Source organism: Micropterus dolomieu, linkage group LG03, assembly GCF_021292245.1.
Source record: "Micropterus dolomieu isolate WLL.071019.BEF.003 ecotype Adirondacks linkage group LG03, ASM2129224v1, whole genome shotgun sequence".
In the NCBI taxonomy this organism is placed as follows: Eukaryota; Metazoa; Chordata; class Actinopteri; order Centrarchiformes; family Centrarchidae; genus Micropterus; species Micropterus dolomieu.
Genome location: NC_060152.1, coordinates 29,968,021 through 29,996,010, shown reverse-complemented (window position 1 = coordinate 29,996,010; position 27,990 = coordinate 29,968,021). Strand labels below are relative to the sequence as shown.

At 40.7% G+C, this 27,990-nt stretch overlaps 2 protein-coding genes across 3 annotated transcripts in view; both read left to right on the top strand.

The window, feature by feature from the left end:
• Positions 1-62: 62 nt before the first annotated feature.
• Positions 63-7,619, top strand: LOC123968333 (polyadenylate-binding protein 1A). 2 transcript variants are annotated; one of them, XM_046045034.1, is made up of 15 exons: positions 63-938; positions 1,252-1,445; positions 1,611-1,726; positions 3,271-3,401; positions 3,517-3,611; positions 3,783-3,920; positions 4,398-4,493; positions 4,605-4,877; positions 5,016-5,106; positions 5,254-5,376; positions 5,475-5,617; positions 6,030-6,114; positions 6,253-6,383; positions 6,474-6,564; positions 7,250-7,619. In XM_046045034.1, exons 1-14 carry the CDS (start codon positions 746-748, stop codon positions 6,561-6,563), a joined length of 1,899 nt encoding a protein of 632 aa, XP_045900990.1. In that variant the 5' UTR covers positions 63-745; the 3' UTR covers position 6,564; positions 7,250-7,619. The 2 variants fall into 2 exon arrangements, with proteins under 2 accessions (XP_045900990.1, XP_045900989.1); XM_046045033.1 differs by having other exon boundaries at positions 3,271-3,410.
• A 3,446-nt stretch (positions 7,620-11,065) lies between these two features.
• Positions 11,066-27,990, top strand: part of LOC123968290 (E3 ubiquitin-protein ligase RNF19A-like) — a 32,417-nt gene continuing 15,492 nt past the window's right edge. Inside the window, exon 1 of the mRNA XM_046044949.1 lies at positions 11,066-11,182. The gene's annotated coding sequence lies outside the window, so the exon portion shown is untranslated. The remainder of the gene's footprint in view (positions 11,183-27,990) is intronic.

The following is a 27,990-nucleotide window of genomic DNA, read 5'->3' as shown; positions in this document are numbered from 1 at the left end:
AAATCTATAAAATATCGCGAGATGTGTGACGTCAACCTTGGTGGTGAACGCGCCGCGGTTTCGACTGGAATTGCGAAACAACCTCCACCGACCTTCCTTTCATTCCGGTAATCCGTCTGCGTTGGGTGTGCTCCGGAGCTAGTCTCGGCACACATTTTATTATTATGAAACAAACCAAAAGCTAGAGACTACACGCAGACATATTTTTATAAGAAAAATAAAAATCGGTGAAGCAGGATTTGATTTGCCAACTCAAGCAACGCGAAGAAGACGCTGCCTTCGAAAAGAACGAAAGACGGAACGAGAAGAACGTTAGCAAACCAAGCGGTTAGCGTCGAAAGCGTGGGTGATTAACGTTAGCCAGTTATATAGTTAACCACTTATTTATCCCTTTAAGGGCTTTGTCATTCCAGTTATCATTGTAAATGAGAACATTTACTTCGTAAACTGCGGGCAATTTGGCTTAATAACTGACTGTGAAGGGAGTACAGATTCAAAATTGTGAAGTCTGCGAGCCACATCGGTTAGGCCACGTTCCGACATTTTGCTAATCAAGCTAGCTAGCCCACGTTGCTAACTGTTAAGATAATCTGTGTGTCTTCGCTCTTTATTTTGTGAAGCTATCGAAGACACCGAGGGAACTATTTCATACAGGAGACCGATTTTGGCTGACACTTGTAAAGAAAATACCGAGCTAATTTAACCTCACAGTTGTCGCATTGCCCGAGAACACGCGTTGTCTGATATGAATCCCAGCGCGCCTAGCTACCCAATGGCTTCCCTCTATGTGGGAGACCTGCATCCAGACGTTACCGAGGCCATGCTCTACGAGAAATTCAGCCCGGCCGGGCCCATCCTGTCCATCAGAGTATGCAGGGACATGATCACCCGTCGATCCCTCGGCTATGCCTATGTCAACTTCCAGCAACCTGCTGATGGTAGGTTTGCCATAACGCAGTAACGTTAATTTGCAGCTAACAAGAGGGATGTGGCACCATCTGACTCCATTTTGAGCATGTACTATACATCCATGTTAAAGCATGGTAAAGCTGTTGCAATTACCACAATTGGTGCTTGAGTGTAAAGTTAATGATTTCAGATTAAGTACTGAACATGTCTTAAAATTACCTACATGCCATATTTTTTTACTTTGCTTTTTGAAGTACTGCAGTTTTTGCAATAGGCAAAATACAAACCAGACATATGTACCTAGTGTCATCAGAAGTCTTGTCATTTGGGTCCTGTTTTTAGCTGAGCGAGCCCTGGACACCATGAACTTCGATGTGATCAAAGGCAGGCCTCTCCGCATCATGTGGTCTCAGCGTGACCCTTCGCTGAGGAAGAGTGGAGTGGGCAACATCTTCATCAAGAACCTGGACAAGTCGATTGATAACAAGGCCCTCTATGACACCTTCTCTGCATTCGGAAACATCCTTTCCTGCAAGGTAGGCAGGGCATCATTCAGTTTGTTGTCTGTTTGTGTGCTTTATACACACCACTACTTTGCATGACTAAAGATTGCACCAGGTTGATGCTGATTGTGTGTTTAAAAAAAAACAAAGCATGGTGTTTGGATTGTTTTTGACATGCTCAAATCTTCCTTTTCCAAGGTGGTTTGTGATGAAAATGGCTCAAAGGGTTACGGCTTTGTGCACTTTGAGACCCACGAAGCTGCCGAGCGGGCCATTGAGAAAATGAATGGCATGTTGCTCAATGACAGAAAAGTGTAAGTGGGACTACAATTACACTCTTGTAGAAATATGTTTTTATTGGGGGGGGGGGGGGGGGGGGGGGGGCTGATTAACGTGTGAATATTACATCTAATCATTGTGTTTAACCGCATCTTGTCCACAACTTCAATCATGCTTAATGTATGTAAAGATTCTCAGTCTTCTAGGTCATTGTTGTAAAAGGTAGGTTCAAATCAAGGGCAACTGGACTTAGTTGAAGAGACTTGAAGACATTTTGCGTTTCATGCTTAATGTACTTAAGGTTTTCATACAACTGAGTGAAACAGGACAAATGCAAACCTGGGCTATGTTTTAAGTATCTTAATAGGGATGGGGATCATTAATTTTTTATTTATATTGATACCCTTATTGAGACTGCCTAATGACCCGATTCTTTACCACTATCGATACTTTACTATTATTTAGTGATGGTTATTTGGTAAAACCAGACCCAACGGGAATGAGGTAGGCCTGCACAGTATGAGGAAAATATTCAATGTGCGATAAAGTTATATATTGAGATGACATATCACTTGTGATAAATAAACATATATTGAAGAGTACATATTAACTGCCTGGTTGTTTTTTATTTAATATTTTATTTACAGCTAAATGTTGTTTCTAGAGCAGCAACATTAATGTTTACAACAGCAAAGTAACTCAATAACTTTCTGACATCGCAAGTAGTGAACGACGTTTAGAAAGAATAACGTCACTGTGTCAGTCAGTAACGTTACCAGGTAGGAGGAGGAGCGGCTGGTTTGTCTCAGCCAGCAGCTGAGTTTTTAAGACTACAGACCAGTCTGTGCTCCAGACAGACAGCTTTCTATTTAGCTTGTTGGCTAATGCTACGCTAGTGTTAGCTGTGCTTGTATAAAACATACAGGATGAGATACTGAGGACAGAGATGATTAAATTAACCATTTCTACATGTTTAACGTTACCTTACAGACAGGTGTATTGATAAAGCATTGTCTTTTTACTTGCGAAGGTTTTATTGCACGTACTTACAGCAATGAGCATAGCTGTCATTAATTAACGTTACAGTAGTTTGGAGCTAACTTAACCCTCACCGTTTTCCACCTCAACGGCGCAGCCTCTCGCTCTGCTGCCGCTGTGTGTGTGTGTGTAGGAGCTGACAGAAAGCAGGCAGACTGCAACCTGATGGATTTTCTTATCCATTGCACTTCAAATTAAATCATATTTGACAGTCAAAACATAACGTTCCATCATAGGTCCCGCAAGTCTCAATAGCAGTGTCGATAAGCTCGAATCTTATTGATTTTCAGGTTTTGAGAAATTTTTGAACCGGGTCTCGATCCTCAACCAAGATCTTAATAATTTTAAGTGGGGAAGTGAGAGTGCATTTGTGCAATACTGATAATCAGAGCTATTAAATTCTATTTTAAGATAACTCCACATTTCTAAACTAAAATTGATTGCGGTCACATCTGTCCTCCTGTCCAGGATTTATTTTGGACATGGTTTTGTCTTTGGTGTGTGTGATTTGTTCTAATATTATACATCATTTGACCAACAGATTTGTTGGACGCTTTAAGTCGCGTAAAGAGAGGGAGGCTGAGCTTGGGGCACGTGCCAGAGAGTTTACCAATGTTTACATCAAGAACTTTGGGGAGGACATGGATGACGAGAAGCTTAAAGAGTTGTTTGGCAAGTATGGTAAGACCAGTGATACAATTTCAGTGATACAACATGTTTAGCACTAAGCATGTTACCAGTGTTATATGGCCTATTTAACGTGTTTATTTTCTGTCGCATTTTATAGGACCTGCTCTCAGTATCCGGGTTATGACTGATGAGAGTGGAAAATCCAAGGGATTTGGCTTTGTCAGCTTTGAGAGACACGAAGATGCACAGAAGGTTAGGACAAAGTCCTAGTTTTTCTTTCAGGGGACATTAACCCATCATGTAACTAAATTATTGGAAAATGAAATGTCTGCTGTCGACGCGACCTTTGCTGATGGCTTTGAATCAATACAAACATGGGTTCTGTTTAGCTTGTTTCAGTGGACTATTGTTTATTGATTGCAGGCTGTGGACGACATGAATGGTAAAGAAATGAATGGCAGGCAAGTGTATGTGGGCCGCGCACAGAAGAAAGGGGAGCGCCAGAATGAGCTGAAGCGCAAATTTGAGCAGATGAAACAGGATCGCATGACCAGATATCAGGTTTGTTGGTCTTCTACTGTCAGGAATTTCATTCATCAGATCAGAGTACGCTTTAAAGAGCCGCTTAAATGTTTAGCTTGGACACGACCCCTTCACAAATAAAAACGCACTTTGAGACACTCCATCGGTACGCCGCACCCTGTCAGGTGGACAGTTACTGAATTTTCTCTGGAAATAAGAAAATAACTTCTGTTACAGTAAAGACCTGGGATCAATAGATGGTTAAATAAAGTGACTGTACATGTAATTTACTAATTAAAAAGTGGTTTTAATTTTTCTTTAAGGAGGTTTATCTTGTTCATCTTATAAATGGGGGTGATACTGCAGCAAAAGCTTGAGTATAACACGCCGTGTCACATCTTGCTGTCATCCAAGACCTTATTTCTACTAGTCTGTCTCCAGATACAATCATGGCTCGTAGGAGACTAAGAGTTGATTTAAGTAAAGTATTACAATCTGTTTTTCTCCATACACCAGGGTGTCAATCTGTATGTGAAAAACCTGGATGATGGCCTAGATGACGAGCGTCTGCGTAAAGAATTCTCTCCATTTGGAACCATAACAAGTGCTAAGGTAAAAGACATAAGTCCTTTTTTGTAATGTTGATGTTTCAAGATGTGATTACACATTTGAGTTTGTCCTTAATTTATCACTATAGATGCTAATCAGTTTCTTCTACCATAGGTGATGATGGAGGGTGGCCGCAGCAAAGGCTTTGGCTTTGTGTGCTTCTCTTCCCCTGAGGAGGCCACCAAAGCTGTAACAGAGATGAATGGGCGTATTGTTGCCACAAAGCCACTGTATGTGGCCCTGGCCCAGCGCAAGGAGGAGCGACAGGCCCATCTAACCAACCAGTACATGCAGAGAATGGCCACTGTTCGTGCTGTGCCCAACCCTGTCCTCAACCCATATCAGCCTGCTCCACCCTCAGGCTATTTCATGACGGCTATACCTCCGGTTAGTATATATACCCACCCCTCGCCCAGTTTGAGTATACATGACAATGAAATGTGCTGATGTACTGTGTTTTCTATTAGACATTTTACTTTAAGCCACTTCAGAGACCATGTTATGATAAGACTTTGTCCTTCTCAGGCCCAAAATCGTGCCGCATACTACTCTGCCAACCAGCTGGCGCAGCTCCGCCCCAGCCCCCGTTGGGCCACTCAAGGAGTGCGTCCTCAGCGTAAGTAGACATATTTGATTCTATGTTTTCGGTTAATAGGAATGCAAAATAGTGCTGTAAATGAATTGGCAGCCAGCTCCATCTTTTAAAACTAAAAGAACTGATTTCTTTATTGTGGATCTGTAATTTTGTTTCCTCTTCCTTCAGACTTCCAAAACATGCCCAATGCTATGCGCCCATCAGCTCCCAGGCCCCAGGCCTTTAACACCATCCGTCCCACTGCTGCTGCCAACACCCAGGTCCCACGCATGATGGCTTCCCAGCGTATGCGTAAGTATCTGAGCTTTCAGAACGAAATCATCTGTCACTGCCTGTTAATCACTTGATGCAGTTTTGAGGAAGTGCCTTTTTCACCTCCCTCCCCTCAGCCACCCAGGCCCTCGGCCAGCGCCCTACTGGTGCTTCAGCCACTGCCGCCCCAGTGCGTGCCATGCCCCAGTACAAATATGCCGCTGGTGTGCGCAACCCCCAGCAGCACATGGCCTCCCAGCCACAGGTCCCCATGCAGCAGGTAAGGCACTTCTAGGCGTTTCATTCCTGCACGTGGGTATTGCACATTGGCTTCAAAATTTAAAATGGGGCATTTAGTAAGAAATGTTTTCACATTCGCAACACTTGGACCCTCTTTGTCTACAGTGCAGTTTGCTTATTTAGTATTATAACTGAAACTAAGCATTCAACTTTTACATGACAAGATTGGGCTTTTTTTTTTTTTTTGTCATACTTGTATATGTCCTAAATCTGCTAAAAAGGCTTAAATATGTCATGAAGAGTAACCTGAATCAGTACAATGTTAACAGTACCTAACACTACTCATTCATTCACGTTGTAAAGATTTGTAATAGTTACTCATTAGTAGTATTTGTGCACTCAGTAATTTTTAAAGTTTAGCCTGGACTCAATTCTTTTTTTCCTATCCTTAGCCTGCTGTCCATGTCCAAGGACAGGAGCCCCTGACTGCCTCCATGCTGGCTGCTGCCCCTCCTCAGGAACAGAAGCAGATGCTGGGTTAGTTAGTCTTCTGCTCGATTAATAAGGAACTAACAAACTGTTGTGAAACCGGTAGAAAATGTTCTCGTTACATGTTAAGTCTTTGTTTTTTATTATATAGAAAATGGTTGTTGACTGATTTTCTACCCTTTTTAGGTGAGCGTCTCTTCCCCCTGATCCAGAACATGCATCCTAGCCTGGCAGGCAAGATCACTGGTATGCTGCTGGAGATCGACAACTCTGAGCTCCTCCACATGCTCGAGTCACCTGAGTCGCTGCGCTCAAAGGTCAGTTAATGGCTACTCTGTTGCAAATATCTCTGCAAACTCTGATAATGCTTCATATGCAGTGATTCATTAAATGTGTTGGTGTTTTAGGTCGATGAGGCTGTTGCTGTGCTTCAGGCCCACCAGGCCAAGGAAGCTGCTCAGAAGTCGACCACCCCAGCGGGTGTTCCCAGTGTCTAAGGTGTGTGTGTGCACGGGGAAGTCCTGATTTTATCTTTGTGATTTCAAGAGAATGGATGTAAGGAAATGAGGGCTGGACAATTAATTGAAAAGAAATGGAAACTGAAATTCAGAGCCTCTAACTGACGTGATTTCCATGTCTGTTATTTCAGTTATTTAATCCTGTTTAATATTTCCCCTTTAAAAACATACTAGTGCCTTAGTATTCACATTTGTTGTGGAAACACACTGTGACCAACACTGCAGATTAACTGCCAGACTGACAACTTAGTTGCTTGCTTTCACAGTCACTGTCTGCCACTCTCTCACTGCGCACACGTTGCACTGCTATTAAAAGAAAACCTAACGACGTTACCTCCGCTGCTCTTATAAATACCACACTGATTAATTGTGTGAAATTGTAGTAGCAGCGGCGATACACCGAATATAGGGGAACAATTATTTTTTTACATCTGTTAATTTAAAATGGTAAACCTAGCTTTAATAGTTGAGCATATTTATAGTAGAAACCTTGTCAGTGAACTATAAGGGCAACAAAAACAAACAAAATAATCTTTCATTAATCGTAATCGAGGTGAAATGTTGATTATTGTGATTATGATTTATGCCAAATCGTCCAGCCCTATACAGTATGTCATAAATGAACTACAGCCTAAGTATTGAAATGCTTTATTTTTTTCTTACAGATTGAGCATTTTGAAACCTGCTTCACCGATGGAAAAAGAGAAAAAAAAATTAAACATTGAAAAACCTAAAACTCTGAAAACATCGCAAAATGATAAATCATTTCTTAAAAAAAGAAGAAAACAATTGACTTTGCCAGGTCTAGGGACGGTTTGTCTAGACCTTGATCATAAAGAAAAATTTGTTGAAAAAAAAAAAAGCAAAATAGAAAAAATTGAGATTATAAATTTGAATGCATTCCTCTGTTTTATGTCATTTTACTGTGTCAGTGCTCAGAATATCAGCCGTGTTCATGAAGGTGGTAGCTGAGCATTATGAAAGGTGATTTGTATTGTAAACTACTGGCTGTAATAAAGTCTCATTCAAAATTTATGCCTCTTTTTCATTTGTGTTGTCCACGTTCATTTTCAAACATTTCAAACACAAAATTGACACCAATTGGAATATTTTACGTTGGACACACCAGTCTGTGTTTGCCGTCTCAAGTTAATGTTCACTTATATCTGTGCATGATGGACAATACTGTTTTCATCCACCAGACGGCATTGTCATTCAGTATTTGGCATCTCACGCCAGCGTTTCATTGGAATGTATGAACCTGATTCATGTGTTTCCCATCTCTACTTTTCTTTGAACAGTTTTCGTGCATCAGTGATTTCCAGCTCTGGACTTGAGGCATACTGTAGAATGTATAGCAAGAAGTGTATATATTTTTGTATGAACTGTGGATGGATAATCACCATGTTAACAGCTTCTGTGTGTGATGTACATCAGAATAGACGGGCTTCTGTTCAGTTCTTAATCTGATAGTTTTCCGAATTTGAACCGAAGAATTTAAGTTTAGAGGCCATTTCTGGAATATGGCTTCCTACCACACCAATTCTGTGTTGCCTACTTGCCTCCACATTAAATAGTACACCGCTATGTATGTTAACAGTGGTGAAAATGCCATATTACATCCTCCTTCCTTCCTACTGGATCCTTCCATCCTGAGCAGAGGCGACCTTGTACAATGTCTTAGAACTGACAAAGCGTGAATGTGTCAAGAGGATGAGGGTGCAGGCCTTGCAGGAACCCAGTAACTGCTGTTTCCTCTCATATTTGTGGAAAACGACTTGATGTCGACTCAATCATGCGTCTCCCCTTTGCATACAGATGATGAGAGATGTTTTTGGTTGAAATCTTATGAAAAGCTGATACCAGGACTCAATTAATTAAAAAGTGAATTAATCATTAAGTGGATCTTTCACATTTTTTAAAACTATATTCATATAGTGGGGGGGAAAGGGGTGTTGTGGAGACAGGAGGTGTTCCTGATTGGAATTGGTCACTATTGTATGTTATTGGACCAAAACCCCTTTTAATATAGATATCACCACAGTATCCATCTTTGTAGGGGCTGCAGGTGCTTCTAGTGTCTCCCCTGACACTCCAAACACTCACAGGCTCAACATCAGACCTTGTTTAAGCAGGACCAGATTGTGAACATATTCCAAAACCCACAGTACATGGCAGACCCAAAACAACTTTCTGGGATTTCACAGGATTATCCAGCTTTGACTCTTATGATGTTTATGCATGTCTGTTTATGGTTCACAGGGGGAGGGACCTTTTATCTCCGCAGTTTGATAGGTTGAGAAAAAAGCACTGTCAGTGCTGTATTCACCTTCTGTTCTTTATGTGATGGTTCTCATGCTTGTGCATTTTAGACATAATGGTCATGTTGGGGGGGGGGTGCTTCTGTGTAGCCTGATGGTAAGATCCTGTGTAGTGTAGGATGTGGAGTTGTGTACAAACACACTTCTGTAACTACAGGATGCAAGCATGTGTATGTTGTGTCAACACTCTGATCTGCACCTATTTGTGAAAGAACCTTCAGTTCACCCTGGATTCCTGCTATCACATGATTTCTACAGTCTGGTTCAGGCTGTTACTTGTTTTGGTAGGCTTACCTCCCTAATGAGGCTTTGCTGTAAGAGATCCTTGCTACAAGTAAACACAGTGTTTTGGTAATGCTTTAGATTATTGCCTGCATAGTACGGCATAATTCTTGCCAATTTACAGTACATCACATACTGATACATACATGTAGGTACAAGGGATACAGTACGACCTACTAAGCAACTAAGCTGCATGATTGGGGGAAGATGGAATAATTAGTTCTGTGGCATTTTATAAATCAGCTGTGATTTATTTACAGGTGATAACAAAATAGGATAAGCAAACTACATAGTTCTTAAAAAAGAATGGGGTACATTTGTGTTTATATGTTGGAACAAACAGGTATAGGAAAAAAAGTATTGTCAGGAACATACTGTAGGAATATAGCAGGTATGTAACTTCAGTAGCCTGAGGTGGTTCAGGTTTCTATGGATTGACACTGTTGTTACACAGGGTGCTGTTCACTGTTTTTATGGACTACAGTAAGTAGAAAAACCATTATAGGATGAGGTTTCTACAGCACATACAGCTGAACTGTGAAAACCAGGAGGGTTCATTTAACAGCTATGGCAGTTGTAGAAGATTATCAATTTTATGTCCTGTCACAGTGACAGTAAAGGACAACAACACTACAGCCATTGAAAACCCATATTGAGAGTCATTAAACGACATCAAAATTCAATTATATGAGGAGCTCTGAGTCATTTCATAACTTTCAAACTCACCATGCCTCTTCTAATGGTAAACTAACTCCAAATTGATTTAGCTTGCATTCAAAACTAAGCAGACCTAATGCCAAACCCACAGGCAACCACCTCTCTCTATACAACATAACTCAATCGTCCCTCTACAACAGATCCTGTGTGCGGCTCTGGCTTATGGTCATATATCAATAGATGCCTGGTAAATTTCTCTTTAAGTTCCTGCTAAACTCCAGATTGTTGCTCAGTACAAATAATTAGGCATATACAGTGTAAATTGGGAGGGATTGCACTGGATGTTACAAGCAGTAAGATGTGTTCTCAACGTGCATATGTGTGAGTGGCAGAAATAATCAGAGCAGTAAAAATCCACTAGCTCTTTCCTCACTTCCTCTTGTGTCTCTTTAAATAATGATAAACTCACAGGGCGCTATCGTGTAATCCTCTCTAGCTTGGATTAGATTTGTCTGTCTAGTGTTGCCCTGTCTGCCAGTTCGTCAACTAAATCTTTCATGTACTATGTCTGCCCATGTAGGTTCAAACCAAATTGAAATTAAAGAAAGGCTATCCATGCGATGTATGGGAAGTCATTCCTGAGACACTGTAAACCATATTTGTTGTAATCTATAAATATGTTCTCTATGCTTGGTGATTAAACTCAGTTTGATCTCTCAGGTTAATAATACAATTCACTAATGGCATTCATGAGGGGCTGTTTGTTTATACTGACAGATGATAGCCCCTAAGCTTGAACATGACTTCAAGCCTTATTTGCCCATAAGCTGTACTCAATTTTTTGTTTTAACTTTTACTATATGTCAAAGATGTTAGTTAAAATGTATACCTCACAGAACAAAAATGTCAAACACAGGAAAGATTTTGAAAGATATGTTCCATTTCCTTCTACATGTTAAAACACGAATAGGCCAAATATTTTCAGCTGGTTGTGTCTGGGAAGAGTTTGTAATTATGTTTTAATTAATTACGTCATATTAACCGGGTAGTAGTATTAAATCTGTATCATCATTTCAAATGTCCTGGAAAATGTGACAGAAAGAAACCCAAGTGTGCTGCTGAACCTCGACCACAGTAGGCAGAGACCGCCTGTGAAACTTTGGTGGAAATCTCGCGATGCTATTTGAATTTCTGAGCTAGAACGAGAATAGTGAACAACAGAGCGAGCCTTGTAGGAGCTGTTGTCCGAGCGGATAGGTGGGACCGAAGACAGAGGAAAATAAGTGCTTGTAGCTGTGGGGAAGTAATTCACGGCACTGAGCTGGGACCACAGATTAAGTAACTTGAACTCGTTTTTTGGAAAGCAGAACATTTCCTTTCGTCTTTGTAGGTGTCTGCGGAACAAGTGTCACTAGCAACAGACGGTATGTTCTCATCGTTTCTAGCTAACCCTCCTAGCCAGCCGCTAACGGTCGCTGTGCTTGGTAGTTAACGTTAGCTGGCTGGCATTTTGGTTACCGTCAGTAAGGCAAGCTGACTGAGACCCATGGAACATTTCTAGTGGCTCATAGCTACGTTTTGTTAACATCGTGTGTCCTGTTTTCTGTCTGGGCAAAGTGTACCAGATGGGGATAATATGTGAGGTGACCTAAACTGGCATTAGACACAATGAACTATGTAGCTAACATAGCAATCATTCAAACGTTTTAAGAAGTCGAAGACCAGGGACTATACTAAACGTAATGCCAACTCCTGGCATTACTATTACCTTTTCAGTCCTAACAGCTGCTCCCCAATAAATGATTGCTAGACTTCAGTTTGTAGCCATTTGAAGACGTAGAGTTGCCTTTAACCAAAGTCAAGTACTGCAGCAGTGTGTTCAACATGACAAGGTAAAAGCTACAAGCATCACCAGAAAAAGTTGTGATTACCCGAGAGTTTTGTAACGTGTATGCCACACAGACAATAGAGAAATTGTTCTGCTTTGCATATATTATTCTCCTGTACTGTGGGGTTTGTCAGGTGACATACAGATTACTTGTTATGTCACGACCTTTGATGCTTAATGTAATATCTGCCAATCTAAGATAAAGAAGGAGACCACCACTGTGTTTAGATATAAAGCACACACAATGCAAACATGGATTTGCCGTATTGAGGTTATGAAGACTAGACATATTACTTGCAATAAAGCCATGAATTAGTAAACTGACAATAGTAGATGTTTAGCAGAAGAAGTACCATGATCCATGGGTCAACCTGATCGGCATCATGATATATCTTGTGAATAGGGTGTAGGAATTTGCATGCTAGGGACTCCCCTTTACAAATGAATCTGCAGTTCTTGTGCCATTAATCAGCCCGTGCCTTAATCTGGAAGAAAAGTTAGAGCATCTCTTATTCATTATGCAGGTGAACTATTCAAAAAATGTCTGGCTCAGCTTCTTTTACTAATTAACTTCCTAATGCTAGCCAAGTCTTCCATTATTCAATGGTGAATCAGTTTGTTCACATGTAGGGCAATGTGAGTGAGACCTTAGCTTTAGTCTCCGTGGGCATGTTTCTATAGTGTTACTGAGTGTACGAACATCACATGAGTTTTTGTTGGACCTTAATTATCTATACTAAGTTAGTTAATAACCTATTGTGTACTGTATATTTTACAGCAGAGATGAAATGTGTCTAACTTTTCCAGCTGCCCGCCAGTGTAGATGTTCTGCTTGGCTTGTGTTATTTGGCAGAAGAAAGACTGAGCACATACACGTTCATATATTTTGACACACACTTTGCCCTGTCATTGTGGTTTGCTGGTGGTGGCAAGGCAGTATATCAAAAATTATGAAGGATTATGCAGCCACAAGCTGTCGACCCCTGGGTTCTCTGCATTGTGGGAAGTGCAGCTTGGTCCAGATGCTGTTGGGCTAGGTTGAGATGAGCATAAATAACATAGTGCATTTCTCTGTTTCTATATTTAGGAGCTGGGGCCTTTTGAACACACTTGTGTCACCACAATTTTAGTGTTTAATTTTAAAGCTGACAGTAGCTCATGATAATATTTCAAATTGAAAAACAAACGGGAAACAGTTTATTAAAGTGAAATTCCAAAAGGAGTTCTTGTTCTTGTAAAACTGTTTGCTGTAATGTAAATAGTTGACTGAAATTTGATCTATTTTGATCTATTATTTTTTATTCTTGACATACTACCCAGTGTTGCTCACAGTTTAGCAACTTATTTCTGGTATATCTACATAAATGGCCCAATGATTGTTTTTGCTGTTAAAAATTAGTCACATACAGCAAAAACTAATCCTTAAATTTTACAGTACCTTGCTGTGGCAAACCTGAGTCTTGGAGCACTTTCTTTTCCTTAATATTTTATAAGGATCTTCTGGTTGTAGCGTCTGTAGTTAGCAAATTTGACCATGAACAGTCATTTGTTTTTGGTCAGATTGCAATAATGCCAAACCACTGATGTTTATCAGAAATGTCCCCATCCTGATTTAAACTTGCACTTGTTTGATGTGCTTTTTCCACATTGTCAATTGGCTGTTGTCTCACACATTCATTTTGCAATCTCCTACCCCCTCTATTATGTATTTGTTGACATTACAAAAGGGTCAACAATTCAGTGGTGGAAGGAGGGTAACTTTAATCCTTGTGTTTGGTTAGATTTTTTTTTTGTTGCAGTTTGGAAAGTATTTGAAGAAAGGCTAATTCTGCTGTAAATGTAAATATTATGTCATAAATTAGGGAATAAATGTGTAGAAAATGATTGCAGCTGTTTTACTGCTCAACATTACAGATTTTTAATGGAGACTCCTCACCATTAAATGATTGTGATGAGCCTGCATTTACTGCGTTTTAAGAGTGCTAGAGGCAGCCCTCCAGAGTCATCAGTGTTTGGGTTTCAGAGACCTCCTTGGGCTTAGCAGCATGTTGTCCAGACCTGTGTGTTCTTCCAGTGGAAGGTCATTAGCCCAGCATGGTGACCTGGCCTGTGTTCTCTGTGTATGTTTGTCAGGACGTGTGTGTGAACCCCGTCTCTTGCTCTAAAATAAACACAGCTGCAAGTCTAGATCAGGCTGCTGTCATTGATTAGGACGTGTATCTTGGATTATAAGACACCTTTTAATAAGTGCCTAACCGCATGTATTTTTGATGCATTGAAGTAGGATGGCAGTTGGTTAGACCAACCCCTGAGGTGGTTATTAGTTTGTCTAGTGGAAATTCATAGAACTTGTCAGGCCACAAACTGCAAGTCATCTCAGCTCCTCCCGAAAAAGGACGTCATCTAAACTTCAATGCAGAAGTAGTCTCACCAGTATTTGGTGCTGCAGATGGTTTCTTCTATGAGCTTTCATTTGCTGTTAGACTGTTTGATAAGCCCCAACCCCATTAGTTACGGAGAGAGCTCGTAATGTTACTCATTAGTCTGAAATAGGGGACTGGTTACCACACAGTGATATGGTAGTTGTGAACAGAGCTTTTTATAATATGTTCTTTTGCCCCAATCCAAGTCCTTTTAATATTGGGTAACTGGCATTGTAGTTTAGCCAACCAAGCAGTTTTCTAACCTCAGTGTTTAAACTCCGCCACTCAAGTCCTAATTCATGTAATGAACATTTCAGTCAATACTGTCTAGCCCAAACCAATATTTTTGTTTTTAGTCAAACTTATTTCCTAAGATCTTATAATTATCTAATTAAAACCACAGGTTGTGTGATCCAGCCTACGCAATGCAACGCCACCACCTTAGTAGTTGGCCTAATTTAAAAAAAAAAAACTATTTCATTAACCTACCTCATATTCTTTGTGTTGAGCCTTAATGTGTCTCTTCAGTTGTTTGTTATTATTTTACGGCCACGTTGCTTGACACCACCCTCCTAAGTCTCTGGAGAATAAGTGTCACTCTTAATAGTGCCACATGCACACCAGGATATTTAGAAATCTAAAAGGCCTACCATAGTAATTTCTGTTTGCTAAACCATGATTGGATAATCGTTGTTCAGGGGAGGGCTTTAGAGAATTTTTGTCTAAAGAAAGGAAACCTAACTAAAAAAGCAGTAAACCGATGTGTCAGTTGTAAGCCTACATAAAGTGCGTTCATAACTGATGTGTACAGCCCAGCTGTTTTGTCACTCCAAATTTAGTTGCGGCTAGCTTAATCGCCTTCTCTGAAATGAGTGACAGAAACACTCAAATCGGGTCAGACCGTTCGACCGTTGAATTGACAGTTCAGCAGAACAGTGTCTGCATTTTAGCGTTTTTCTCAGACACTTTAAAATGCTTCCACACTGCCGACATGTCAATGTAATTGTTTGGTAAAATTTCTTCAGCCTTTTGACCTTTTAACCCAAACACCGAAAGTACTTTTTTTGATATTTTCGGCAGATTCATTTCAGTGGCCGAACGTTTGGTGCATCCCTAGAAAAAATGAAGCAAATGAAGAACAGGATTGCTTTTATTTTCTAAAATGTAAAATAAACAATTATTTAGGCTACAGACTTTAAACTCGAAATAAATAACGATTTGATACTTATCGTGATAATTATCGATATCGAAAGATATGAAACTTTATCGTGATAACATTTTTGGCCATATCGTCCAGCCCTAACTTGTGGCAACGAGCATTGTCAGCATCAACTGCTGAAGTGTAACCACACTTTTTGAACATTTAGTTCTCTCCGCCATCGTCACTAATGAAGAGCAGGTGTGTGTGTGTGTGTGCTGTAGCATGTGAAAGAGAGAGAGTGCACAGAGATCTGTCTTCTGAATTGGGAATAGTAAAACACGCATCATGGATGATTGTCTTAATCGTATTACAAATTAGACACGATTGGTGACACAGAATGAGCAGGTTAACATTTATGTTGCGATGATAAATAGGAAATGCATTTTCTTAATTTCTCCAGTACCGAAAGCAGAACTGATAATGTCGGAGCTTATAGACACTAAACTCTTTCATAATTTAGCCCCGGGGCCCGTTGAATACCGGTTTTGGCGCCCATCCCTACTTATACCTGCCTCTGGCTCAGATGTTTCTCTCGTCTCAGCACCTTTTGTGAATCAAATTCTTGTTCACCTCTCTCTGAGGTGTGAGAAAAGAGGTTTAGATTTTTTTCAGATTTTATGACTAGTTCCTTCCCTGTCCTGTCGAAAACTTTGAAACAGGTATCAGGCACGAGCACAAACTTAATGTCGCCTCAAAGGACCTTCAAAGTATCAGGCGATCAGTCTAAATGTTACCTTTCAGGATGAACAAATGCAACTCCTCCACTCATTACTGCATCCTATTCAAAGAGGCATGTGGAAGTAATTTGTTTCTTACATTTGTCTGCGTTACCGGTAGAAATATATCGCATACTCACAATTTAACAGTTAATTCCTTTCTATTTTACACTCCCTTCCTGAGCTTTTAGCTCTCTCAGCTGTGCAGAAATGCCAGGATGCTTACCTCATTTCCTCCCCTCTTGAGTGAAGTGAGGGAGGAAAGAGGGGAAGTCTTGGAGGAGGGGGCAGCTGTAGACTGTACTGGCTTTGTTGGGGTTGGAAACTTTTCTTTTTCTTCTGCCTGTTGGCCTGCCTTGTCTCTCTTTGTACATATAACAATGCACGCCCTGTTCACACTGCTGTTGTGGTTGTTTGCACCATTTTTAATCCCTTGTTTCTTGTAGGGTCAGATTCAAAACACAATACACGACCAAAAGGCCTATATTTCTCTTCTATTTGAACTACTGTGTGTGATCTTAACTCCACGCAAGAGTCAATTCATTACGCTGTATGTTTTGAAAGAACAAGGTTAAACTTGCCATTTATATACAGCCACTGACCACACTCCCCAGTTTTCAGCTTACTCCACACTTTGGCAAAAAGGGAGGGACACTCTTTGACTTTCATCCCACATCAGTCAATAGCCGCTCAGCTTGCCTGCCAGGAGGTTGCTCTGTGTCTGTTCATGATGCATTGGAAACCTCACTAATGCATTGACTGTCCCCAGCCCATAGAAGCCCAGGAATGTGCATAGGGACAGCATTACACAGGAGACAGGCAGGCCAGGAATGCAGTGATACTGACTGGCCGACTACACCAGCTCAGCTGCTGCATATTTCAATGTTCACATCTGTCTGTGTCTCATTCCTTGCCTGTCAACACTGTTGTCTCCCTGTCTCTTTGTTGGCATACCTGTCCGTCTGCAATCTGTTCCCCTCTCCCTAGTTGTATCTTATCTCCGTGTGTATCTACATGTTTTTATTTGAGGCTCCTCTATGCGTGTTCCAGCTATGTGAAATAAGATAACTAACTTCACAGTGTGCTGCTGCATGACCACCATGGCAGGCACAGTAGCTGACACAGTCTGTGGGTGGTTTCCTTTGCCCCACTCATATGTAACCCCGTGCCTACCGCTTATAGAAACACAGCTCACTAGTGAGTCTTCCTGGCTAAGTTTAGACCTGGTAGATTCCCGGGTCTAAGTATTAACTGAGTGTAATGAGGGTCACTCATGCACTGCTGAGTCACCCAGGGTGGTCCTCTCATTTCATTTTGACTACACAAAGGTGCTGATTTACCTTCTGTGGCCTAGGAAAAGATGAGGCTTGGATTTGGAGGGTTTTGCCCCCTATAATTTCCCTTTTTAATTTAGAGTTGGTCTGACCAAGCTTATGTTTAAGCAGCATGTCAACATGGCAGGAAACAAACACAGTGGGCACTTAAAAAGGTCCTTGAACTTATTGTTTGTTTAGTTGGTTTGTTTTATGTGTGTGTCATTGTATGTACGAATCTGTGTTTCAACATGATTGTGTGAGATGTTATTTTCATGTTGAGAGGACCACTTCACTCTTTTGCAACATAGGTTGTTGAAATGTGGTTTTTTTGTTTTGCCCAAGGGCCGTCTTTGTTAGTACAGAAACTAACATCGAAAAGTGATTAAATGACCTCTTGGGCCTGCTGCTGTAGTAGTGTTGTTGCTAAAGTAAATGCTACACACATCTTATGAATATCAGATGTATGAGTTTATCACTTAAACTGCCCTTAGGGACGTCACAACAAAATCATGTGGTAAAGGTACTTTATTTGACACATACATGTAGCGAGATTCATCCTCTGCATTTAAGCCATCCCTAAGGGAGCAGTGGGCAGCCACTGTACAGCGCCCGGGGGAAAACCCGCACTGACACCGGGAGAACATGCAAAATCCATACAGATAGGCCGGGACGACTGGGGTTCGAACCCGGGACCTTCTTGCTGTGAGGCCACAGTGCTATCCATTTGCCGCCGTGAGTGAACGTGTTTACATGATTCTTACTGTGGAACTAAAAATATCAAATGCAGAAGAAAGTCAAACACAGTTGCTCTACTTAAAAATATTAGGATTTAATAGCAATTAATCAACAACTTGCTTTCTTATCCTTTTCTTTTGTACTAGCACCAAGTTTAACACAAATCAATTTATAATTGTTCTTTAATTTGTTGCTTACCATAGCACAGACATGGACTCTGGAATCGGTATTTTCTACATTGAGATAAAAATATGTAAGGTAGCATTTCACATTGAAATTGCTGTATTTCAACTAGGGCTGGGCGATATGGCCAAAAAGTCATATCCCTGTACTGTACAGAATTCCGGTATGAAATAGATATTGGTATTTTCTGCTAAGCTGGATGTGGAGGGGGGCCGGTTTTAGCTGGCGTGATGAAAAAAGTACCTGGTAGCAACTTTTACACAATGGAAAACCAAAAAAAGGCAAGTCAAGCTGGTACCGTGCAGTATAAAAGGGGCTTTACTGTCTCTCTCTCTCCCTGCATGTCCACTTCAGTGACTTTCTCCATCAGTAGTAGGCTAGGCTGTATAAAGTCACAGAAAAAAACAGAACATCTGACTGGTGTGTTCACTGTCGCTTTACCTGGTCCGCTCTTTTAAAGTATCCACAGTGTCGCGACTTTAACGTAATCACTGTGTTTCTCTGATAAATGCTACAATCTGCCGCCTAACCCGGGCGGACCGCCGAAGTAAAGTTTATGTGTGGGAAACACTGAATGAACCGTCTTTTCCTTTTTACAAGCCAGGTCTTTAACAGTGTTGACCAGCACTGTGTCTCCCTCCATGTTGTTGAGAGTTTGTGACTTGGGCGGCTTTGCTATCATGACAATATTATACCTTTTGAAATAAAAAAACCTTTTTGTATGCTATCTTATATTCTCGTCGTTTGATCTGTAGCTTGGATCACAATAAAGTTGCTTGGGGATACATCCTTTTTATTTGACCTTGTCCTGAATATTTCTCCATTAATGTATGTGAATATAATATTTATTATAGAGGGAAACCATGAATCCCTGCTACCGGAAATCTGTTTTGCGTTTAAAGGTTGAGTGTACCATGGCTCTCAGCTCGTGTGGTAGTGCGAGCTGTACTCTCCCAGGCTGCGGCAGGTCAGCTGAGGTCAGCACTGGATCTGTCTGTCTCTGGAATGCTGAATGAACTCTGTCCCCAAGGAAAGCTCTGGCACGTCTACCAGCTCTCATCTTTCGATCTGCTTTCTCAGTTTGTTGTTTTTGCGTGTGCTCACTCTTACGCACTTAGACATTCTCACTAAACTCTTATCAACATTTTTTCCTATTAGTCATTTGTGTCATACTTACGAAACCTGCTTTGTATTGGCGATTACCCAAGATTACTGAGACCCTCTTCTAATTAACCTTTGTGGTCATTGACGTGGTCTAAAAAAATCTGTCTAGAAGACTCTGCAAGCCTTCCTGCACATGCTCTGTTTGAAGATTTTAAGAAGCTATGCATTTATATATGCACTAGCTGAGCAATTTAAAATGTTTGCTTTTGCATTGAAGGGGCTTCCTGTGTCACTGTCGTTGACATTTTTTGTCCTTTTGGGAGTGCCATCACTTTACAGTTATGGTTAGGGTTGGGCAATATGGCAAAAATATCACATCACAATTCATTTCAGGCAGGATCACGATTCACAATCAAATCACGATTAATTTTCATGTTAATTTTCAGGTTGTTTCTAAGGGTCTGACTCCGCTAATAGGACAGCTAGCAGCACGGCAAACCGAGCTAACTAGCCACAGACACAGACCGATACAGTTAGCGGTTTAGCAAAACTTAAATGTTTGTTCATCAAGAAACTCTGTACTATATTCCCTGTTCGTCTCTGTGTTCGGTCCCGATCATGCTATGTTTACTGGGAGGCTGCTGAGTGCCGTTCCGTGTCACCCGCTCGCTTGGCTTCGGTTCTGGTGCCCAATCCGGCGCCACTCGTTGACGTTATCTTGGCCTGAAAACCTCCAGTTCTTGACTAGAGGTGTAACATTAAACAAAATACACTCTGAGCTCTCAGTCTGGGCTAAGTTAGCTACCACTAGGCTAACTGAGCTAATAAGGTAACAGCAGCATATACTTTAGCAACAAGTAACACTTTCTGTTTATTTGTAAACTCCGTAAATCATAGAGAGTTGAAGCGGAGCAGCTGGGGGACTTCAATATTTTAGGATGCCAAAAAGTTACATTGTTGCTGTTGTAGACAGCTGAGGACGCAGGCAGTGGGGCAGCTGACTTGCGGTGTTGACAGAGCAGCTGTCAGCTGCGTGTGTTGGCACAGAATTAAACTGACAGCACTGTTGCACGATACCATTTTAATCGTTCACAATCTGATTTCATATAGCGATATGTATCGTCTACGATAATATATAAATTATTGTTATAACAATGTGTGAGCAGACATTATCGAGTAGGCTACGTCACTCCCTTTCCAAAAAAACGCTCAACACATCTCGTAATGCATGCAAGTACATATGCGACAAATTCCTGATTGAAACTAAAAAATAAATGAACTAACAACGCCAGGAGATAAAACACGGACATCCTCAGCCTCGCAATCTACGTAGTTAGAATTAATTGCTAGCTGTGGATAAACCTCACTTGAAGGGATGAAACAATTACCGTTTTAATGGTAAACCATGGTAAAATTCCTGACGGTTATTATTACCATACACATTTTAATTACCATGATAACCGGGTACGGTTAACCGCGCTATTGTAATCTCATGGCAAACACTGTCCAGCGTCTCCCAGAAGCAGGCGCGCATGCGCAGAATGCAACGTGGGTTTGTTTGGGTCAATGAGAACACGGCAGAAGACGCGCTGCGGAGATTTTTCAGTCACTCTGAAGTCTGCTGTATTTTAGTTTTTATGAGAGCGCTGAGGGAAACTTGATTGAAGAAAATAACCTCATAGTGAACGCAGGGTGAGTTAACTTTTAGCTTTGGTTTGTCGCTCTGACTTGCTAACAGCGTGTAAACTGAAGCTCTCAGTGTTGCTGCTCTTGTAAAAACGCGACACGTTACACGTTGTTCTGCTGCTGTGTGCGTCGTGTGTCGGCAGAGTCTGTTCGTCAACTGCACATGATAACATGTTACACAGTTTAGTCACCCAACCAGCATATCTAGAAACGCTACAGACTCCTTTGTGTTTACATAAGTTTTTGGGCTCATTGCAGTTACTATCACTGTCTTTGAAAGACTTTTTTGTTTTCATGTAATTGTCCACGGGGTCATTGTAATACCTATATAATATAAAATCTTGATAATGCACACTTGATGATTTTCATATGTTTACAAAAGGTATTTGCTGCTGTTTTATTTTTTATGCAAACAAAATGGCAATTGTATTTGTAGTTTTCAATATAAAACTTGTTGAAATGGTTTCATTGTGTGTATCAGTACATTTGAATCTTTTTCGGCACATTTTTACAATACCGTGATATTACTGATGATGTGATAATTTTGGTCACTATAATCGCGAGACGAAATTTTCATACCATTTCATCCCTACTCACTTGCATGGAATGGAGGTGGTTAGGCTTTTAAAAGATGAATGTTGCTCAGATGACGTCAATCTACAAACTAAAAAAATTGGTTGCCATTTAAGACTCCGCCATTAAGCTATGACAGAAAAAGATATCAACTTCGGGGCTTACGCCCTTGCTCTTTTTTCAACAGTTGGTAAGCAACACACAGGAGCTCCGCTTTAGTCATGAGAAGTCATTTGTTATTCACTGGCCACTGTAACAAATACTGTACATTCATGCTAAACTAAAGGCTTCTTCAGTTCCTCTCTGCTCTTCTGCGGCACTCCTTCTCCTCCTCCTTACACGCTACCTCACATAACATTTTCTTTTATGGACAAAATCCCAGAAAACATCTAGATATCATTTTTTGTCAATATTGCGCACCCCTAGGGGCAATCTCTACTGTTGATATGTTCTCTTTTGGTCAGTGGAAAAAACTTCTTTAAAAAAAGTAATTGTTGGCTTTTTACTGGGTGGCTGTGATTTCATGACCTCAAATGAGATCAAGAATTTGACAGTTTTTCCACAACACAAATGTTTTGTTCCATAAAACCTTGTGGTTTTCCCTAATCTGTTTTGTACAGTTGTTTACAACAGCTAAGGACACCTTGTCAAATGTGGGTGCTGTGTCTTGTGTTGTGGGGCGTGGATCAGTAAGAGAAGAAGAGTGTGTGTTACGTGTTGTGTGCATGTTTTACTGCACTGTTTTACTCTAGTGCAAGTGGGTGAATGGCACATGTCCAGTTTGAACTATTTCCCGCTTCATATGTTCCTTTTCTGTCTTTCAATGAGCTCAGATTAAAAGACAAACAGTATTATTGAGTAGGTTGTTTCAACCTTTACAGCCTGGCTGCATTTTCTTGCTTTTCACAATAATGTGCATCAGTTGTTTGATTCTTGTTACGTTTGGGACAAAAAAATGTGTGCATATGTTCAATGTGCATCATAATTACTCGCATGTCACAGTCATCTTGACATATCAGTCAGTCAAGTTATCTTTATTGATCCACTGCATTTGTGACCACGACTTGTGCATGCACATACATTGACATATTATCACCTGGTGTCAGGCTGCTCCCTGCAGAAGTCCATATAAAATGTATAGCTCCAGAGCCCTGATCTCAGCATCAGAATTGCCCAAATCTGTCAAAATGCACAATGAAAACTGATCCCAAGTGATCTTCTTTTTATCAGTGTTTCTTTATAATTCCTAGAACTGTTATTTAGCTCACAGCTACATTAGTGAGCAAATACGAAAGACAAACCATAATATCTTATTTAAGAGGTCTGGTAAACGTAAAGTAATTTTGTTTTTAACATTTTTTTCTTACTACCCCTTTAGAAATGTCACTTAAACAATTCTTCACACACTTTCCCTTTCTGTCCATGATTAATCATCTCTCCAAGTTGGTTTTTGCATTCTTACTGTTTCTACTGTTTCTTGTTTTCTCCTGTCATTACCTTTTCCTTAATTTGCCTCCCTTTTCCACCCCCTCACACTTTCCGTCTCTCTGAACTCTCTCCCCCAGTTCCAGTCACACTGGGCAGATTTGGATTGTGTTAATGTACTTAAATCGGCACATTCAATGAGAAAAGCCTTTACTGCTGACCGCAGCCTGCAGCCAATGAGCTGACATAGGTGTTTCATTTTGTGAGTGGGACCTAGCCAGGGCCTTCAGATGAGACAGCTGGCCTAGTCAACCTGCATCATCAGTCCTTTCATCACGCACACAGCTATCTGCTCAGCAGCGATAAGCGCTGGCAGTCAAAAGACATCAAGGTCAAGATGAAGCACCGGCCCTGCAATCATCTTTTCACGGTGGAATGAAAACTATTAGCCTTTCACACTCTGTCTACTACACGTTGTACACTATATCTCACTCACACTACAATACAGTACTCGACATCAATGCTATTGGACTATAACCTTGCTTGCGACTGAATGCACAACACCCTGAAGGAAAAAACAGATGTGGTTTCTACTGGATTTCTGTAATGTTCTTTTGCTGCTTTTATGGAGGCGGAAGAGGACGCCACAGCCGCCAGCCGGTGAGGATAATGGCTCCGTGCCAGGAACAACTGATGGTGCCGCTGTGGTAAATGTGAACCAATGGAAACGGAGCATTACACCAAAGCCACATATGTACAGGGTAGTGCTGAAGACCAAGGTTATTATTGATAACAAAGAGAAAGGAAATATTAGAAAAACCATAGACTGTATAAATTTTTTTTAAAAAAAAGTCAAAAAGAAAAATTAATGAAATATCCAAAACTATAATAACCTTACTGGAGACATACTTTAGAATCCCGAAAAGTCAGAGGGCCTTCCCAAAAAGTATAAAAATGGTAGAGAGAGGACCCAGCAAAGTGTGTGGGATATTAAGTGTTACACCATAATAGGAGAAGAAAATAAAATGTGCAAAACATTCAGTCCTGTTCGGATTCATGGGAGAGACGTCAATTCCTGAATGCCATGCCTCCTTCCATATGTGCAGGAGATCCTAAGGCCAGCCCTGCCGACCACATCAGAGTTTCCTGTTTTCAGTCTTGGCTCGAAGCAAGGGGATTCAGAGCTGTGGAACAGGGAGGGGATCACTGTCTCTCGCTCTGTGTGTAAATGAGAAGGAGAGAAGGGGGGAGAAAGAGCAGCATGTGTTGCAGAAAAACAGTGTGCGATGCTGGTAGTGAGTGGTTTGGTTACAGCTGTAGTGTTGCTGTGCTCCTTTTTGATCTTTATATATATATATATTCAGATTGTGGAGGTTCTGTTTTACAGCAATTGCAGTAAGTGCTTACAAAGTATGCACATGTACAGTATGCGTACATTCCAGCTTGTGTGGATAGTTTATGGGTGTGTATGTGTGTGTCGCTTGGCATTGTCTGGTGTGTGTTTCCATAGCATGGTTCATGATTGCCAAGGTGTAACCAAAGACACAGATAAACACACACATTCAGGAATGGACACCCAGAGAGAAAGCTGGACCTCAGTAGCAACCCTCTCCTAAAATAACAGACGTTCTTTCTCTACCTCCCTCATCACCACTCCTAGAAACACAGCACTACACAGAAACTGTAGTGCGAACCAATGGGTTTACCTCGTTAACTTTTCTCAGGACAGTGCATCCATTAAGTTTCTACTGGGTTTCAGTCCTGTTCTTTGGCCTGAGTGTAGATGATCTTCACTCTCAAATGCACTTTTACATTGCTTTGTTGGTTTGTTCAGGTTGGCCTCTGAAGACAATCCATATTTATTGGCTCTTGTTGATTTCCTTAGAAACTACACATCTGGGCTGTCCAGAAAATGGCCTGCTCGTTTCAAATGGTAATTTTAAATGAGTTTTATTTCTCTATGGATGGAGTTGCGCTCTCCATCTGACCTGTGCTGCATGTAATGACCAGTCCAGTGTTTACCATACATTGATTTTGTTTTTTTGTTTGTTTTTTTTTGTGGCGCCCCGCCACAATATCACCGCGGACCGCCACATATTGATTTTCGATTTCGTAGTATTTAAAATGGGTAAACTCGTATTTCACTGGAGAGCTTGCTCAGCCCCTCCTCTCACTCGCTCCCTCTCTCTCACAAACACAATAACCGCTTTCATACAGAGATCCAGCAGTAAATGCAGAAAAAATATCCATCATTATGCTGCATTCGCTCATTCATACGTTTGCGGCATAATCTCGCTACCATGTGTGCTTTCACATAGTGATCCGGCTTTTTGGAACCAGCAGCATAGAAAAACACTGTTAGGTGTAATACAACTCGCTCGAGTTGAAAATTTTCACCTCACGCAGATGTATTTGTATTGAATGAATTTGTATGTAATCGCGCCGCCCCAAACCGTCATTTCGCTTTTGGTCCGAATGAACAGTAGGCCTGACCAATTTATAATACGGCCGATGTTTTTGGCTGATACCAAATTACAGCATTTGATTATTTCTATGTAGGATGTGAGTTGACATGTCACAAATGAGGAAGCAATGATACAGTCAATAAGTTCTGCTGTTCAACTGTAGAATAACCTGATACCGTACACAATTTGTCTTTAAAGCTGATGATACACGGGGCAACTTTTAAAGCAGTGTTGCTGGGAAGGGGATTACGTAGTAATCTTTACTCTTTAACATTGACGGCAACATTGCCCTGCACCATTGCTCTAAAAGTTGCTCTGTTTATCATCAGCTTTACTCTTTGGTACATTGTGAGCAGTATTAAAAGGTAACAATAGTCCTAACCCCCCAAATCTGCTGTTGGTCGTGCTATATCTTCTTTTGCCTCTGTGACTGTGCACTGTTGGAGTTTAGACAGTCTTCCTCTGTCTCCTTTTCTTTGGCTCTTTGTTCTCTCACCCTCTCAAATGTGTGAAATCCTCAAGTGGACAGAACACTCATCAGATTGGCTCAGAAGCCATCTGTTCTGATATTATAATTTTGTCATAAATCATAATATGCGCATACACATGCATACTCAGACATAGAGATTACAGAGAAGTAATTATGTTTTTTCATACAGTGAGTTGTGAAATTGCCAGATCTATCCAGCAAAGTTATGTTGAAATTTAGATGCAAGCAAGCACATGCACTCTTAGAAGAGCTTTAAGGAATATATGGGTCCTTTTATTACTCTGAATTGTTACTTAAATCTTTTGCTGTAACAGTTTGTAATAGGCGTGATCTTAGTATTGGCCCATGTAGGGCTGGACAATAAAACAATAACTAATTATCGCAGTATAATTTTTATTTGATAACAAAAAAAATACATTATAGCGGCTGGTGCTGAAAGAGAACTCAGTCATGACAGCAGAAGTTACTCACATAATCACTTCCTCTTAAGTGAATGTGCCTACAAAATAAAATTGCGTCTTTGCAGCACTACTTTATGTTGTGTTTAATTGAGAGTTTTTACTTGCTTGACACACCTCTGAAAAAGCTTACAGTAATGGTGAGATTGGATTCCCCTAAATGAGAAACGCAGGAATGGAGATATGAAAATAAGTGTTCATATAATGAGGTCAAATCACGGGGGACACACACACACACTCCTGCATATGCTTAATGTGTAAAACGAGCTCTTCATAATCATTTTGTTGAAAAGGGAGTAAAATAACACTAGCAACAAGAAGAAATTGAACATACAACCCTTTGAACGGGAGTCCTGTGCACTACTGACTGAGCTAAACAAACAGCAGATTATAAACGATGAATTAACTAACAATTTGGCCTGATGCCAGACTTATTTGCCGATCCCTGCTATAAAGGTATGGCAGTTGGTTGCTGGATGGATACAGTACTTTATATTTGCTTTAGAGCTTTGTTTACTGTAGGACGGCATGTAGCATATTTTGCTTCATGTATGCCCCTTAAACTTCCTCTTGCCACACAGAACATTCATGTAATGAAACTGGTGCTTGTCAGACTGGTATGGACACATTCTGTTTGTTTCTGTCCAAATTAATATGATCCACTTGTGCAACTGTCTATGTAATTGTGATTCGCAGTAGTAAGCCTGAATTGCTGCTGCATCAGTTACCGGTCTACCAAGACAAACCCTTGCTCTACTCTGCCGAGCATTATCTCACACTTCCTCCTGTTTGCCATTATCAGCAGATGGCGGTCTGGGTGCGGGCCTTGTCATTGTTGATCTTAGAGTACTATCCTTCTGCGTCAATACTGTCAAAGGTTGTCAACCTTCTGTCCCCTCTTCTCAGCTCTGTGACTGACACTCTGATCAGCTGATGCAAACCTGCACATCACCAGCTGTCATACTGACTAAGGAAAAGAACGAGCAAATACATTGGAATACTGTTAAGCTTGCATATTGGGCTGCACATGTAGTAGTAATAATTAATGATGATAATACTACAACTACTACTACTACATATTGTCAAAATTGCAATATGGCCAAGAGCAATATCCAAATTGCAGAACCTGCAATCTTTGGATATAAAATGTGTGGCATTGTAATGAAATACTGTAGTGCTGCAGAGATGCCCCAGAATACAAATCTTGTTCTCCAGACAGGTTTGTTTAATACAGACCCCAACAAATGTCAATTCCTCATGGTTGTAATAGTTTTTCCAGTTGTAAGGGCTTCGCTCAGGGAATTAATTGTATGAAATTTGCAGTGGAATGACATTAATGTGCCTTTGTTTATTGTTGTCTTCATATATTGTAAATGTAATGATCACTATCCCTGAAGACAGTTGTTTATCAAACAACAATTAAGATGAGGATTTATAATCTTAAAGAAATGTGTGTAATTACCTTTACACCAAAACTAACTTC

What these genes read in the sequence shown, in the direction of transcription:
- LOC123968333 (XM_046045033.1), top strand. Translation starts at nt 746, where the DNA reads ATGAATCCCAGCGCGCCTAGCTACCCAATGGCTTCCCTCTATGTGGGA. An exon ending in AGAGTTGTTTGGCAAGTATG is followed by an intron (nt 3,411 to 3,516) that starts GTAAGACCAGTG and finishes CGCATTTTATAG; the next exon opens with GACCTGCTCTCAGTATCCGG. An exon ending in TCAAGGAGTGCGTCCTCAGC is followed by an intron (nt 5,107 to 5,253) that starts GTAAGTAGACAT and finishes CTCTTCCTTCAG; the next exon opens with ACTTCCAAAACATGCCCAAT.